Genomic DNA, 16,905 nt, shown 5'->3' on the forward strand with positions numbered 1-16,905 from the left:
TTTTGTCTTCCTTTTAAAAAGAAAATTATTTCAAATATGAATATAATATAAAAATGCCATTGATTATGTTATATTTGTGGGCTTTTTTGTTGGCAGTATGAGCATGAAGTATGGACTCTAATACCATCTGATAATGCAATACCAACATTTTGCCACAGGGAAGCAGTCTCTAATTGAAGGAGACAGTTTGGGGAGCTCAGCATTGCTTGAACTATTTGAATTACCCTGAACAAAAGATTGGACCCTCTTTCAATATTTGAAATGATTTTTCTCTCTTGATCCTCTAATGGGCTGGATTGAAGCCAGCAGTCTGACTGGAGCAGATGCCAGCTGGAATTCATCCACCCACTTCATATAGTGATCAACACTAATGAGGAAGATGAGGATCATTTCAAATATTACGTGGGGGCGGGGCCACTGGTATTTTTCTAATCTGATTCTACATTCAAAGAAAAAAGTCAACAGATAATGCAAATTGGGCACTTCAGATGGTTTAATGTGATCCTATCTGCTTGTATAATGAAATTTAATGATCACTTCCAGGAGCCTTCCTTTATTGAAAACTGTCCATTATGTTCTTCTATTCTCCTCTACCCACAACAAGCAAACAGAGTTGTGTGACAGTAATTCAGACAAAACGATGAGAGGAGACTTACCCTTGATGCCTGTCTACACAGCACTGAGTGTATTTAATTAACGTAATACATCACCATATTTTCTGAATCTCTACCCTGTTGTCAGATGTCTCTGTAAATGAGGAACAGATGTGAGGAACAAAAAGTACTACGGTAATTCTTCCTCAGAGAAGAGACTATGAGTGGAGAACAGTTGGGAAATTATCCCACAGAAAGTTAAATCCAAAGGCATGTTTGTTGTTAAACACCAGATTTTTTGCTCTCTTTCATTTGAGGGCTTGTAATACATTAGTCTTTTAATACCTTATATGTCTTTAAAATTAGATATGCAGAGATTTACTCATTGGAAATGCCAAATTTCCAGTGACATTAATATAATGCCAACCACCTCAGTTTTAAGTGCTGCAAATGTGATGTAAGTTTAAATATATTTGATTAAAAAAAATATTTCATGAAAATGTCACGTTTGTTACACTGGAATCTTGAAGTGGGTGCAGTGCAGACCAGCTTTGCACTGTTTGGTCTTTATGCAGTGATATATACAGGAAGAAATACTGTCTGGAATGGAAACAGTTTGACAAATATATATCTATATAATCGTCTTGTAATGGTTTATACGGTTTAACTGCTTGTCCGTATAGACTTACTGTATGTGTTTGTATTTATAAAACAGTTCAATAAACAATAAGTTAATATCAATTGACTAAACATTTTAGACCTTGTCTGTTTTTGCTCCAACTAAAATGGTTCCAACTCCCAAACAAAGTAACAGAATTGGAATACCGCATAAAACATTTGCGAATAAAGCACCGTTTCCATCTCATGTGTCAAAGAACATCACTTCCTAGAAACTAGCAACAAATAACTGTAATAAAAAATGGATGTTGCTGTAATCGGGGAGGCCTTTTTGGCTATCTTTTTTATAGCATAATTTTTTTTTTTTTATATATATATATATATATATATATATATATATAGCATAAATTACTTGCGCCTCAAAACGCGCAGATGACGTTCAAAGGCGGAGTCAAGTTATCCGATCTGTTTATGTAAAGTCACGTGAGATTTGTGTTGCACATCAAGGAGTTTATTCGGTAAATGTGTTTTTGAACGAATCACTTGAGTAAATGATTCAGGGACTCTGCAGCTCTGGCTGCATCCTGGCTGCCTCATTTCTGCAAAGTAACCTTTACATTCCAAAGTAAGAAAGACATTACAGTAATTTACACCACTTTTCTGAAATGGAACATCCTAATGTCCTCCACCTCTGGAGGATGCAGCCTTCCAAAGGAGACTGTTTCATTCATGAAAGAATAAGTATTTGTGAACGAATTGGTTGAATGAAACACACATATTATAATAAAATGACACAATTAAGAAATATTATAACATCATTTAATATTAAAATTTTTTGATAACTGTACCCAAGTGTGAATAATACACAATACATCATTTTAGGTGGTCTTAAGTTGTGTCCATGTCAGTGGGCCTCAGTGAGCAGGGGGATGTGGGATCTCTCTGGAGCTTGCAGAGGGCTGGCCAAATCAGACACCACTGAACAGATCTGCTGTTTCTGCCCCATTTCTTTATTCAGATTATTCACCTCACTCTCTCTCTTTTTCAGCTTCATCTGTGAGATCCGTTTCTTCACTGCTGGGGCCTGTGAACACACACAGTAAAATCTAGGGCTTTCAAATAATGATTACATTTGAATAAAAGAATTACACAATATGCCTGATATATATCAGGGGAAAGGGGGGAGTGTGTACACAGGTACACAGGCCCCTATAAATATAGTATGTAAATATTTGCTAAGAAACACCCCCAAATGAAGATAAAAGGCATTACATTATTGTGGGTGTCGAAAGTATTAAATAGATGTTACCGGTATTCTAGTATTTTGTCTGCATTTTTTTATACGGTACGTCTAACATCAAACAAACAGGAACAGATTCATGCTCCATTTATAGCACTGAGATTATGAGCTCATTAAAGAACAAATTTGTTGGTGCTGCTAAAAATCTATTAATTGCACAGTGTGGAGTTTCTTTGTAAAACCCAAGGCAGCCTGTGGCAAACAGCATGGATTTAGACCGTACATATGTTCTGAAGATCAAACACACACACACACACACTCAACTTATCAAGTCACTGATTCTAATCCACTGTTGCCATTGAGTGTACCTTTTCATAGCTTTCATTTGGTATACAGTTGTGATGGCCCACTCTTCTACTGCTTCTGCCTGTTCTCTCTGCACTAAGGCCCTGTAGAGAAAGCATTTATTATAGACGGCACTTGGGTAAGCTATGAAGCCACTTAAAGGTGGCTCTCTGTAGAGAGACAGAGAGATGATGTGTCTGAGATGTTGAAAATGTCTATTTTAAGGTATGACTTATCCATCATGCCTTAAAATAGGCATCCGTGAGTGAGTAAATAAATCAATTAACTTGTAAGTAAAAGCATCAGAGTACCATAGACTTTCTAACTGACAATACATTTGTTGGATTGTTTGTTTTTACAAACTTGGGTAAGAATCAGAACTGTTTTTTTTTTCATGTAAGTTTGGTGCAGAGCAACTTTTTGATTTGTTTTATTTTTTCTCTCTATTACAGAGTTAGTATCAGTCAGACTTTCTCACTATGATACCCTATTATTTCTGTTGGTTACACTGCGTTCCTGCTGGTTTCTCTGCAGCTGGTTGATGCTTTCCTGTAGAGCCTGGCGAAGCTGGTCTGTTTCTTGTCTCTGAGCCTCCAGTTCTGCCTTCACACTCTCAAGCTCGGCCTGTGTCTCGTAACCCAGCACCTGTCTCTCTCTGAGAGAAATACACAGCACAGACGGACAAAACAGAGCAAAAAAACTTTAATTTACAGTTTTTAAATATAATATAAAATATATTTTAATATATTATCAAATGTAATTTTAAGTTTCAGCAGCCATTACTCCAGTCAAATCTTTCTAGTATGCTGATTTGGTACTCAAAAAGACATTTACTATTATCAATAATAAATCATAAGTTTTAATAAGCTGCTTAATAATTTTGTGGAAACCATGATACTGTCACGTTTCTGTGTTTTGGTTTAGTTTTGTTATCTAGTTTTCCCCTGTCTTTTGTGCTTTTGGTTTAGTCCTGTTAATTAGTTTCTCCTATGTTCTAATTAGTCATGTCTTTCACCTGTGTCCTATCAATCACCTTGTTAATTATCCTGTTAGTCCCAGTATATTTAAGCCCTGTGTTTTCCCTCAGTGTTTGTTGGTTCTTGTCTTTGTATGGTTGTGTGTTCCTGTATTTTCCTGTGTTCCTGTATTTTCCTGTGTTCCTGTATTTTCCTGTGTTCCTGTATTTTCCTGTGTTCCTGTATTTTCCTGTGTTCCTGTATTTTCCTGTGTTCCTGTATTTTCCTGTGTTCCTGTATTTTCCTGTGTTCCTGTATTTTCCTGTAACCCGAGTTTGTGAATAAACCAGCTGCATTTAAATTCTGTTCCCTCGTCTTCAGCAACCTGCACAAACCTGACAGATACGTTTCCATATGTTTTTAATGAATAGAAAGCTCAAAAGAACAACATATATTTGAAATAGAAAGCTTTTGGTCAATGTAATGCACCCTCGCTGAATAAAAGTATCAACTGCATAAACATTGATGTAAAATGTTATTTATTTGAAGAAAAAAAATATGACCCCAAAATTTCTAACGGTAGTGCATGTACATTTATTACACACATTATTTTATATTTTTGAAATTAAACTTTTTCTAAATGTATTAAAAATACAAAATACAGTTATTTGTGATGAGTGTGTTTTTCTGTTGTTTGCACCTGAGTGTGTGTATTTCTCTCTGGTTCTCCTGCAGCAGTAGTTGTTGCTGTTGGCTCTGGCTGTTCTGGATTTCTAAGCGGGTTCTCACAAACTCCAGGTCTGTTTGTCTTATAGAGACTATGTGCTGTCTCTCATTAGGAGGTATGTGCTTTAAACTAGCACAACCGGACATCTCACCATCACTTAGCTCCAGAGCCTCACACAGCACTTGCACTAGCTCCAGGTACTAAACGAAAGACGAAAAATGATGATTAAAATAATGATTTACCAACACAAACTCAAAACAGAGCACAATCTCAGGACCACAGATGTTCTTTTCACACAATTTAGTTTGAGTTTGTATGTTCTATGTGTCACTCACTGTTCTCTCACTGAGCTCCAGAGCATCAGACATGTCCAGTCTGGCTGTACGCTCTCGTGCTGCCTCGGTCAAAGCTTCAGGGAATGCAAATGCACTCTGCATGTGTAAAATAAGCACACTTAAACACTCAAAACACACAAAAAAGAAACAGATGTCAGAAAGTTTCTCTCTTCTGCTTTAATGACAGCAGCACTTGAACTACATTAACTCCACAAGTTTGTTTAAAACCTGATGATCACGTTCTCCAGCATGATTTGAGAATGATCCAAAGAGCACTTTGCGCTTCAATGGAATCAAGAACATCTAACGTTTCATTCAAAATGATTCACAGTTTTAGTGTCACAAATTTGCTTATTTGATTAGTGACCTAGAAATATTTCTTGAATATATTATCTTATATATTTCAGTACTGAAATATATGGAATAAGTGAAGGTACTACCACAGAACTGATGGATCCCCTCTGAGGTGGAGATCTCTTCATCCAACTCTGCTTCTCTGGCTCCCGCTGCTGGCTCAGACGCTCTGTAAACCGCACAGAAGAAAACTGATCATGTTAGGTTAATGTATGCCAGAAATTAGACCAGATCAGGATCACCACATCCAAAAGTTTGATCATTAGTTAAAAGGGATTGCAAGACTCACTGCTAGGCCACTTCTGTTCTAGAGCTCTGATTCGCTCCCTCATGTCACGCAAACCTTCCTGCTGTTGAAGTATCGCTTTCTCACCGCGATGACCTTTGTGTTTTGACCCCTGATTGATGACATCATTAGGATCTGTCATGAGTGCCACATCCTGAGAAAACAACATCCATATAACAGTTAGAAGTGTCCATGTGTGATCTATGTGAGTCCGTGTGTTTGTGACCCCTTATTCTTTTTTCTTTTTTTTGGTGAATGTACCATTCAAAATGTTGGGGTCGGTAAGAGTTTTAAATGTTTTTCAAATATGTCTCTTGTGCTCACCAAGGCTGCAATTATTTGATTAAAAATGTAGTTAAAAGGGGAATATTGTGAAATATTACTACAATTTAAAATAATTGTTCTCTATTTTAATATATTTTAAAATATAATTTATTCCTGTAAAGGCAAAGCTGAATTTTCTTTACTGTTAAATTAAATTAATGTTGTTGAATTAAAGCATTAATTTCTTTCTTTCTTTTTTTCTTCTTTTTTTTTTTTAAATCTTACTGACCCCAAACTTTTGAATGGTTATGCAAACATCCAGATGTGCTTTTTAGGCTAATATCAGGCACATTGTGTGTCGCAATATGACTAATTCAGCCACTATTTTTCAAAATACATCATATCATTATTATCATTTTTCTATTCAGAAAAAATTCATATTTTTCTTCTTTCTTAATTAAATTAAATCTTAATTTAATCTTATTAATTAAATTAAAATCTTAATTTGTCTCGATTTTTCATAAAATATGTCTAAATATAGGTAATTTCAGTTTTGTTAATGTTTGTCCAGTTTGTTGCTGATCTCACTTTAGTGTTTCTTAAGGTCTGAAGTGGAACAAGGCTTGTGTTCTCCATCTCTCTGTATGCTGCTGCTTTAATTTTCAGGTCCTCCTCAGTTTGTCTAACAAAAATGGAACAATATCTACTCAGAAACACATTCACATGTTGTGGATTCATTTAGCAGACAAGTCATCTAAAAAAAAAACACTACTTTGTTTGATAAATCGTTTTATAATGAAAAGATAAGTTTGATGCATGTGTCATTTTCTTTGGTTGTACAGTACCTCAGTTTTTCTTCCAGCTTCTTTGTTTCTTCATCTTTCTGTTCCACTAGTCGTGACATCATGGTAAGCTTCTGTGTGAGCATGCTCAGTTGAATCTTCTGGTCTACAACTAAAGCTTTATGACTCTCCAACTCCAACTTCTGCTGTTCACTTAGTTGTCCTGCACAGACAGACACTCGGTCAGAAACATAAAGACAAACACAGAATGAAGTTGTACTCGATTGTGTTGCTTTGTGTCTGACCTGTCATGTCAGAGAGCCGAGCATGAGCCTGGGCCAGGTCACGACTTAAGGCCTCGATGATCTCACTCTGACTGATCACTTCCTGTTGGGATGAGACCAGAGATGCCCTGCAGGACAAATTCGATACTGCATTAACGATACAAGAATATATTCTGAAAACAGTAGATTGAGTATAATGATGAGTATAGCATAAAGTATTGACTGTTTAAAGTCGGCATTAAACTGACAAAAGTGTGACAGTCTTTTCTTCCCTACTGTGATGTATATCCGAGTGAAATGGCCTCTCAAACAAGAAAAAATGTAGGATTTTGTCCATTGGGATTTGATTGGATCGTTGTGGTTTGCTATATTACTGAGATGTCATGAGAGGGACAGGTTGTCCCGCCCTCACACTGATAAACACATCATCAGAGAAGAGAAGAGATGTCGTTGCAGGAGGGAGGGGAAGTTATTTTGATTAAAGACTACAGGGGCACTGATTTACACGGATAAATCATTCATAATGACTTCTGCAATATTCCACAAAAAATAAGAATTCCATTAACAAAATAAACACTTCTGATCTTTTATAAATAAATAACAATAAATTATGTAAACATGGTCTTTGGTTATCATTATAATTTTAAATAATTTAGAAGATTTTAGGATATTGACTGAGACAAAAAAGAGACATATTTGCAGCTACAATTTAACAGTGTCTGATCTATGAAATTATTTAAAGAGAGAGACATGGACTGTGTAATTAGTTATTGAGCAAGAGTTTTATAAATAATGCATGAATAAGGCATGCATTATGCATTAGCAAGAGCACACTATGTATATTATTCTGCTCACGGTGAATGTGACGACAGAGAAAGGAAATCTGTTTACAAAGTAACTTGCAATATATAAATCGCTAAGCTACAAGCTTACATACGCAGAGCTGTTGCATCTGGTTTCGGGGCAGTCCTAATGGCTAAATACTTAGAATAATAATATACAACATAGTTTTTGGATGATGGGTAATGCAGTGATACCGGAGGGATTTTATGGATTGATCCAGTTCCGAATTTTCCTGTTTTTCTGATGTGCAAGACGTGCTGTTGCTTTCAAAGCCCTCCAGTCTATCGAGCGCCTCTGTGAGACAAGTACAAGGGTAAACATGATCACGAACACATATGTAGGACACATAAAATCTGCTACACAAATTAGTTTTAATTAGCTAATGCTTTTGAGAAGCTGCCCTCTATGTGTAACACACAAAACTGCAGCATTTCAAAACAATGTAAAACATTAAGGCAAACAGTACAGTCCAAATGCCACTAATTTGCTTATTTTAAATAGTGATCATAATGTTTATTTGTTTCTAATTTATTTTAAGTGAGTTTCAATGAAATTATGAATATTTTTGGTGAGGCTGTGCTCACCTTTGAGTTGGTCCTTCAGTGAGTCCCTCTCCTCCTCAATCTCTCTCCATCTTTCCTCACTCTGCTGGGCTTTGTTTATTCGTGTTTCCATAGCAACAATGGTGTATGCGTGCTGTCGCACCTGCTCCCTGTACTCCTCTACCTCGACCCTGTGTTTCTCTCTCTCCTCTTCAGCTCCTCTCTGCAGGGCCTTCACCTCTCTTTCCTCACACTGCTTCATCTTCTTGTTCCTCTCCTCTTTGAGATGGAATTCACGCAGTGTTTCTTTCAACCCTGCTTCTCGTATCTTGGCTTCTTCAAATTTGGTTTGCCACTCAGTCTTGCGTGTCTCTATTTCCCTGTGCAAGGCACTCTTGGAAGACAATAAAGTTATAGTCATGGAGTTTTTTTATCACTGTGGTTCTATGTCACATAAAAGCCCATTTCCATCACATAAGAAAACGCTTTGGTAAATCATAATTATAAATTATGGCATTAAAAAGTCAAAATTATTAATGAAAATAAAAAACATACTTATGAATTAAAAAAGTTGTACAATTTTTTATTTGTTATTATATAAATATGATGCAGCAATATTCATATTATTATGATATTTTTTTTATGTGGTGGAAAAAGGCTTCAATATGTGTCAAAGGGAGAAGCAAATAACCAATAGGGATATATGCTGGGAACTAACACATGTGGATAAATACTTGGGAAACTAGACTCTCAGAAACCAGAATATAGAGATGCAGCACATGTTGAGAGTTGAGGGCAGTTTTATTTCATTTTAGGTAATTAATTAAATTCTTAATTTGAACTCACCTCAGTTTGTCTCACTAACTGTAGGTCATCCTTAACCTCTTCCAGCTGTCGCATTAGTGTGTTTTTCATCTCTCTGTGTCCCTCGGCTGCCTGCGTCATTAAAAGGTCAAAGGTCAAGAGAAACTTCAGTGAAACAAAATTTGATAGTAAATTCATCTATCTATAAATTACAGAAACGTCTGTCTGTCTGTGTGTGTGTCTGTGTGTCTGTCTGTGTGTGTGTCTGTTAACCACATATCTCTCGAACCGTTAGTTCAGACACACAGACACACACACAGACAGACAGACAGACAGACAGACATTTGTAGAATTTAATTCATCATTTGTAGTAGCCTATTCACAAACTGTTTCCTCAAGCATAGCGTTTTCTCGGAGTTCACTGTGTGCTTTCTACCATGCACAAATAAAAATGTCACTGAACTTTTGCTGTGTAATTGTAACAATGAGCACTCAAACACACCAAACCAACAATTACTCAAAACACACTCAAAAACTGATTTTGCACGGGCATATTGCACTAGCACTTAGAAGGTTGTGGTATACATAAACACTCTGTCAGCTATACTGTTTACTTCTGAATATTATAGTTTATTCACAGCCATCATTTGTAGTAACCTGGCCTGCTCCCTGAATTCAATGCGTTCACAGTCTCTTTCACGGGCACCAAACCAACAATTACTAAAAACACACACAAAAACTGATTTTGCACATGCATTTTGCACTAGTCTGTCTATAAATTACAGAAACATCTGTCTGTCTGTGTGTGTGTCTGTTAACCACATATCTCTCGAACCGTTAGTCCGATGGATTTCAAATTCGACAGGTGTCTCCACGGGGACGAGTAAGTGCAGTGCCAAGTTTGACGTTGTTTGGATGAGAAATGCTAAAGATATCGTTAAATAAATCATTTTTAAAAGGTTGTGGTTTAAAAATAAACATTCTGACATTAGAGGGTTGTATCGGTCAAAGAAGTCCCAAGAAGGTTATGGTTTAAAAATAAAAATTCTGACATAAACACTCAGTCAGCTACACTGTTTACTTCTGAATATTATAGTTTGGTTCCAGAACGTGATAAATCCATTTTGATTAATTTGAGTAAAAATGTGTTTTCTTTACCAAGAAAGTGGCAAGATGAAAACCACTATTTTCTGTTTCAAACTTTCACATAGCATCTTTAGGTTATAATAACATAAAAAATTCAAATCCAGATTTTGATAAAAAACTGATTATTTTTCCCCAAAAATGCAATGAATTCATGACACTTTTTTTTCAAAATGCAATTAATCCATTGAATCAATATAAAAGTGTTTTTTTATCATATTGAAACTGTTGAAATCAGCCATCGCTAAGAAATATCTCCTGAACTTTTTTGACGGCGATCAGCTCACAAAAACTGATTTTGCACGGGCACTTTGCACTGCTCCCTGAATCAACGCGCTTATTCATTTGTGGATGTTAACTTTGCACGGGCATTTTGCACTAGCACTTAGAAGGTTGTGGTATACATAAACACTCAGTCAGCTACACTGTTTACTTCTGAATATTATAGTTTATTCACAGCCATCATTTGTAACCTAGCCTGCTCCACCAAACCAACAATTACTAAAAACACACACAAAAACTGATTTTGCACGGGCATTTTGCACTAGTTTCATTAAATTAATCTAGTCTATTAGCTTGGAGTCAATTCTCTGAAACACTTTCAATAATATATGAATTTCCATTGGAACTGAGGTGAGTTTCACTTCTAATTATAACTGAAAAAGCTAAATGACAATCTACAGTAACTGAGAACATCCCTCAATAGGTCTATGTCTCAGAGACTAAATATGGTGTTTTTGAGAGAGGCAGCAACACCTGAAGTTTCTCCAGCTCAAACTGCTTCTGCATGAACTCCAGCCTGCTGTGAAGATCTCTGCCATGCATCTCTGTCTCCTGAAGCTTTTGCATCTCTGACTTCAGTACAGGAAAGAAAGACAGTCATGTTTCTTATGAAACATGAAATTGCTCGTTTTCTGATTCTTTAACTGATTTTGCTGCAATACCTTTAGTTTCCTGAGCTCTGATTGGATGTCCTTGTGGTCCTGGCATAAAATCTTTAAGGCACCTGATACTCCTAGACAAAACAAATGATAACAATAATTCAGACTACGGTTCTGTAAAAAATGCACTGAAATTCAATAACAATTCAATATTTTGTAATACAGTACTATAGTGATTTCAACATCACTTAGCTTGTGACAGTCCTGCTTGAATCTTCCTAAACTTTCTGTTTCTTACCTCCAGTCATCAAAGAGACATCAACCCCTGCTGTCTTTAATATCTGAGCAGCATTTTGCAGTACTGTGAGCAGGAGGTTCAGTAAAAACAGCGAATGCTCCTGAACCCAGCTGAGCGCAGGACTCAAATTCATGTCCTGCAGCCCAGATATTTCCATCTTCACTGTGTCCGCAATGCACGCATCTTGTACTCGACTCTGTATACAAGCGCAAAGCGATATTATATAGCTGTGCAACATGTTGTGTATTGCTGTAACACAAACATACAACATTACTTGGCATAATCAATGTTTCCACCTACTAATACCTGACATTCTTGCAGTCTGGCTCTAAATATCTGGGTCTCATCCAACATTTTACTCTGCATGTGAGCTTCCTCTTTGAATTTCATTTCAAAGTCATGCATTTTGGCTTTGTACATCTCCATCTGTTCCATTAGCTCTGATAAACAGTCCAACACCTCCAAAATCGGAAACAAAAATAAACAATTTCACAACAACAACAAAAAAATTCTGGCAGTTTTCCCACCCTCTGTCCAAATCTGCATGACTTTCTTTCTTCCGTGGAACACAAAAGACATTATGACACTAATATCAATGTACTAGTAGTATACTTGTAAGTGTACTGTTTCAATACTGCTTGGGACTAAATTGATTATATTTTCTTACCTTTTGATCTGATTCTTTGTCAGAAACACGCACAGTCTTGACGATCTGGTTACGAAAACTGTCAAACTTTGAAGAAATTTCAGATAAGTTATAGTAATAGACACTTTACAGACTGCTGTTCCTGTCTTGAGTTCACTTACCCTTGACTGTGTGTGTTTGAGTTCAGCTAGAACTCTCTGTTCTCTCTGCTGCGTCTGCTCATGAAGCTGCTGCAGTCTGTCTATCTCTGCCAGCAGAGAAGCCTGTTCCTACAGCGCACATCACACATGAACATGACATCAGATTTCATAAGCTGCCATTACCTGGCCCAGTGGCCTAATAGATAAGACATCAGTCTCTGGAGCAGTGTTGCCAAATATTTTCAATGGAAAGTAGCTAAAGTCTGCTCAAAAATAGTTAAATGTCGCTAGATGACATAATGCACCAATTGTCGGCAATTTATATCTGTTTTCTCTTCTAATCCGTGCTCACACGTACTGTAATTTTAATATAATATATAGCTGAATGTCCAATAAAGCTGTTCTCATTTGCATATTTTCTGTCAGACAACAGAATGATTATGCAGTGATTAACCAGCAATCCAAAAAGTTGCTGGATTTGTTGCTAGCTAAAAAAAAGTTGCTACAGGGGTCTGAAAAGTCACTAATCTCACTGTGTGGAGATCAGGACTGGGTGGGAGTGAAACCGAAAACTCACTTTTTTGAGGGATTCTGCCTCACTCTTCCTGGCAAGTAACTCATTCTGATGCTTCTGGGAGTCTTTCAACTATTAAAACCACACCAAACAAGAGAAACCGTTATTTTTATTGATAAAACATAAAAACAGCATCATTAGAACATAAGTGCTGATGCAGGAACCTTGTCCGTCATGCTTTTGAGCTTGGCTTCTTTGTGTCTCACATCTTGTCTGAGTTTGTCCACCTCAGCTGCTAGTTTAAGAGCCTGTTTCTCTCGAGCAGACACATCTCTCTGCAAACTGCTAATCAATGCTGAATCAAAAATTGAAATAAAACAGTAATAACTGCTCAGATCTAACAGGATGGTCCCTGTATGCAACAATTATGTTACTGAGAATTTCACTACAACAATATAAGTGTATCTTAATATTACACAAATGTAAGATTTGTTATGTACTTGAAAGAAGTCTTTATGCTCACCAAGGCTGCATTTATTCAATCAAAAAATTACAGTAAAACTACAGTAATATTATCAAATATTATTTCAATTTAAAAGATTATTAGTTTTATTTTTTTATTTATTCCTGTGATGGCAAAGCTGAATTTTCAGCAGCCATTACTCCAGTCTTCAATGTCACATGATCTTTCAGAAATGTTTCAATTATGATGATCTGGTGCTCAAATTTTTGTATTATTATTAGTGTTGAAAACAGTTCTGCTGCTTAAACTGTGATACACTTTTTCATCATTCTTTGATGAATAGAAAGCTCAAAAGAACAGCATAGAACAGTAGTGTGTTTATATCAAAGGCAGTATAAAAATAATTTTATTGTATATACTTACAATTGTACTTTTATACAAATGGATATATAATAATAATAATATAATCATAATATAATATATCATATCATATATCATAAAAAAACAATATATCATAAAACACATTACATTTTCACATTACAGTAATATGAATGACTCACATACAGTATATCACCCCTATAATATCATCATCATACCTGTAGAAGAATTATTTTCATTCCTCAGTTTATTCATCTGTTCTGATAGACTACGTATCTTCTGATCTCTCTCTGTAACAGCCTGTCCGAGCATCTCTCCTGAACGTCCCTGAAGTTCCAGCATCTACATCCATTAAAGAGATAAAGCTTACAAAAATGCACGGCAGTTAATTATTAAATAGCACATGAAAGATTTCCAAGGGATTTTCGAGAGAGAATAAAAAGGGCCTAGCTTTATCAAATAAATGTGTCTATCTTAAATTGAATCTTGAAACAAAAAAAATAAATAATGAAACTTGAAACATAACAGTCAATAATGGGTATTTTTGCTACAGAGTGGATGCTTCCTCATGGACCAGTGGCCTTCTGGATAAGACATCAGCATATGGCACTGGAGATTGTGAGTTCAAGGCCCGCCAGGGTCTTTGCTGTTTTTTTAAGAGGTTTCCTGTTTCTTTTTTGAGATGGAGACAATGCATGAAGTTTTCTGGGATCGCATTCTAGTCCTGTAGCATAATTGGGGCTCTTAATCCCAGACTTACTCAATGTAAATATTTACTGTACTGCCATATGAATTAAGTTGTAACTCAAATGGCACGAAAAAGGGCACTTTATTTTTATTTTTGTTGTATCATGAAATCCAACGTGCAGCCTTTGTGTATATGACTATGAATCTGCTGCTAGCAATTAGTTGCAGAAGACTGATATAATCTAAGTTAGTACTATTCTTGAACTCCTTCAAAATAGGTGAGACTTGAAGTCACAATCCCCTGTTCCTGAGGCTGATGCTTCATCCATTACATAAACCAGTCATAAAGCAGTAAATAATGTAAAGGGAAATGTAACAAAGCAGACACCTGCTCCTTTAGCTGCTGTATCTGATCTTTCTTCTCTTTGATGTCACTCTCCAGGCAGCGAAGTCTGTGTGTGACATCTGGATCACCCTGCTTCTTCTGAGACAGCTGGAGCTTCAGAGCTGACACTTCCTCCTTCAGGGCCATGATCACATCATCCTTCCTGTGGGACTCATCCTCAAAGCACACAGACACACGAACGTGTCCCTCTCCGGAGCAATGCATCCTCTCCTCCTAAGAAAGATCAAAGTTATCAGTGTATTGTTTAAGCCTTTTAGCCCTGTGAGATGGCATAACAATAGCATGGATGGTCCAGTGAGCAAACGGACACTAAGGTTTTTTTAACAGGATGTTACACTCACCTCCTCCATTGGCAAGGAGTTAATGCTTTGAGAATTGTGAGGTTGTGTCTTACTTCTTAGATAACATCCTTTTCCTGTATTACCACTCCAGCTTCCTGCAAAAATAAATAAATAAAATGTATTCAGTTTGAAATAAACTAGGTAACAACGTTTTTTTACTTTTGTGCTGAAAAAGACTTTAACCGCTACCTGGTCTGCTGGACTGGGTTTTGCGATCAGGTGTATTTGGACCCCGTTTAGACCCAGCGCTCATGGGGCGAGGTCTGGTGGGAGGGTGGGGTGAAACAGAAGGGGTACGAGCTCGTACCCAGGCCTGGGGAATGGGAGACTGGGCAGCCAGAAGAGGAAACTGTTTGGGAGTAAGGCAAAAAAAAGTATTTTATATAAATATTAGATTGTTATTTATTCATCATTATTTAATATAAACTTGAATCAGTACATTACAGGTTTATGATAATGAATTTTCTGTGTCTTTGAACTTTAACTTAAGTCAATATAAAATGCTACTGAAACAAAACAGATATAAGAAGACACATAAACATAAACAAAAAGACACAATGTAATTTCTCTTATCCGTTCAAACACATCAAAAATGTTACTGATTTCTCGCTGTCAGTGGAGAGCTCATAGGTTGATCCTCCATAGCCAAAGTGAAGCTGGTCTCCCGGAGAGAGGCGCACAGTGGCATTGTGTATCCGGCAGTCATTGACGTAGGTCCCGTGGGCAGAGTTCAAGTCACGAATAACATAGCAGCTGTCCGCTTCACACCAGTCAATAGTGGCATGACACTCATCCACCCCACTATTCTGAGTAGATGAGATGAGACACACTTAAAAAACATTCTAGTGACGTGTCTTGTAGTCAGAATGTCATATCAGATCATCATCTCATCATCAGGATATATAATTAAATATTGAATCAATAACCCTGTGAACTGACATAAGTGGACACACCTGGGAAAGAAATAAAGTTTAATACAGTACCTGCAGACAGAGGTCAGAGTCTTTGTGTCTTCCTATAGTAGTTCTTTTAGGCTGGAGTTTAAATACCCAGCTTAGAGTTTTGAGGTAACCCCTCATTTCAACCTGAAGTAAAGTTACAGAGAAAACTATTCAATTGGCATTCATCCGTTACTGAATTGCTATGTATCTGTGTCTTTTTTTAAAACTATAGGTTACTTGCAGAACATAATAGGCACCAGCATTTTTTTAAACTGTAGATTGCAATGATTGTGTCTTGACAACTCACCAGTACGAGTTTTCATCAGCATTCGTCCAAACTGTTTACGACCCTGCTGCTCATGGGCATGTTTCTTGCTGTCTCTAAATAGGTTGTGTACGAGTGTCATGGTAACGTCAAAAGAGTAGAGCCCCGCCTTCAACACAGCGTGCAAGTCTATCTGGGTGAGCAGACGTCAATCTTCCACCGTGGAAACTTTCGAGACGCGCTGGTGCTTGAAGGTTGTCAAAATAAATAGAATGTTGTATTTAAGTCCTTCATTTAAAATATATAGGCCTATTTTATGCACTTTTTTAATGCATATTTTATTTCTAAATTTCGTTTTATTCTAACATTACTTTTTTATTGGTTATCACATCAGGTTGGTTCGACCATAGATATCATATATAAACGCTAGATGTCTTATGGCGCAGTCACTTCCGGCATCACCGTTCGGCCATCTTACCACAGTGAAGCTGTGCATTAGGTGAGTGATCCGCATGCACACAAATCCTCATATCTCGCTGAAATATTGACGGATTTACAAACGGTTTGGTTTCTTACAAACGTTATTAACGTGGCTATAATTCCGAATGCTTGAACATGTATGTTATAATTATTCATATGTATGCAGTGTATGTATGTAGTGTCATAACTACATCTCTGACGTTTATAACAAACCAAACCGTTTGAAAATCGGTAGAAAATTGAGCAAGTTATGGTTGCACCATTAAACGAGTGAGCGAGCACACTGTGGCAAGATGGCCGCCACGTGCGGACGTCGACCTGCATTGGCCAGCAGCGCGCACGAGACATC

General features: G+C 36.8%; 1 protein-coding gene across 1 annotated transcript; it reads right to left on the reverse strand.

Moving 5' to 3' along the window:
* Positions 1–2,013: 2,013 nt before the first annotated feature.
* Positions 2,014–16,186, reverse strand: fhad1 (forkhead-associated (FHA) phosphopeptide binding domain 1). Its single transcript, XM_084138324.1, has 28 exons — positions 16,119–16,186; positions 15,854–15,955; positions 15,470–15,676; positions 15,060–15,198; positions 14,871–14,965; positions 14,512–14,742; positions 13,655–13,778; positions 12,820–12,950; positions 12,659–12,727; positions 12,103–12,210; positions 11,963–12,028; positions 11,602–11,754; positions 11,296–11,491; positions 11,061–11,131; positions 10,873–10,971; positions 9,016–9,105; positions 8,212–8,563; positions 7,822–7,921; positions 6,806–6,912; positions 6,564–6,723; positions 6,307–6,400; positions 5,458–5,608; positions 5,255–5,337; positions 4,815–4,910; positions 4,453–4,679; positions 3,304–3,451; positions 2,820–2,900; positions 2,014–2,295 (listed from the first exon to the last, which is right to left on the reverse strand). Exons 2-28 carry the CDS (start codon positions 15,947–15,949, stop codon positions 2,116–2,118), a joined length of 3,654 nt encoding a protein of 1,217 aa, XP_083994450.1. The 5' UTR covers positions 15,950–15,955; positions 16,119–16,186; the 3' UTR covers positions 2,014–2,115.
* Between the last annotated feature and the right edge of the window lie 719 nt (positions 16,187–16,905).

Source organism: Abramis brama (genome assembly GCF_963993115.1).
Source record: "Abramis brama genome assembly, chromosome: 16".
NCBI lineage: Eukaryota > Metazoa > Chordata > Actinopteri > Cypriniformes > Leuciscidae > Abramis > Abramis brama.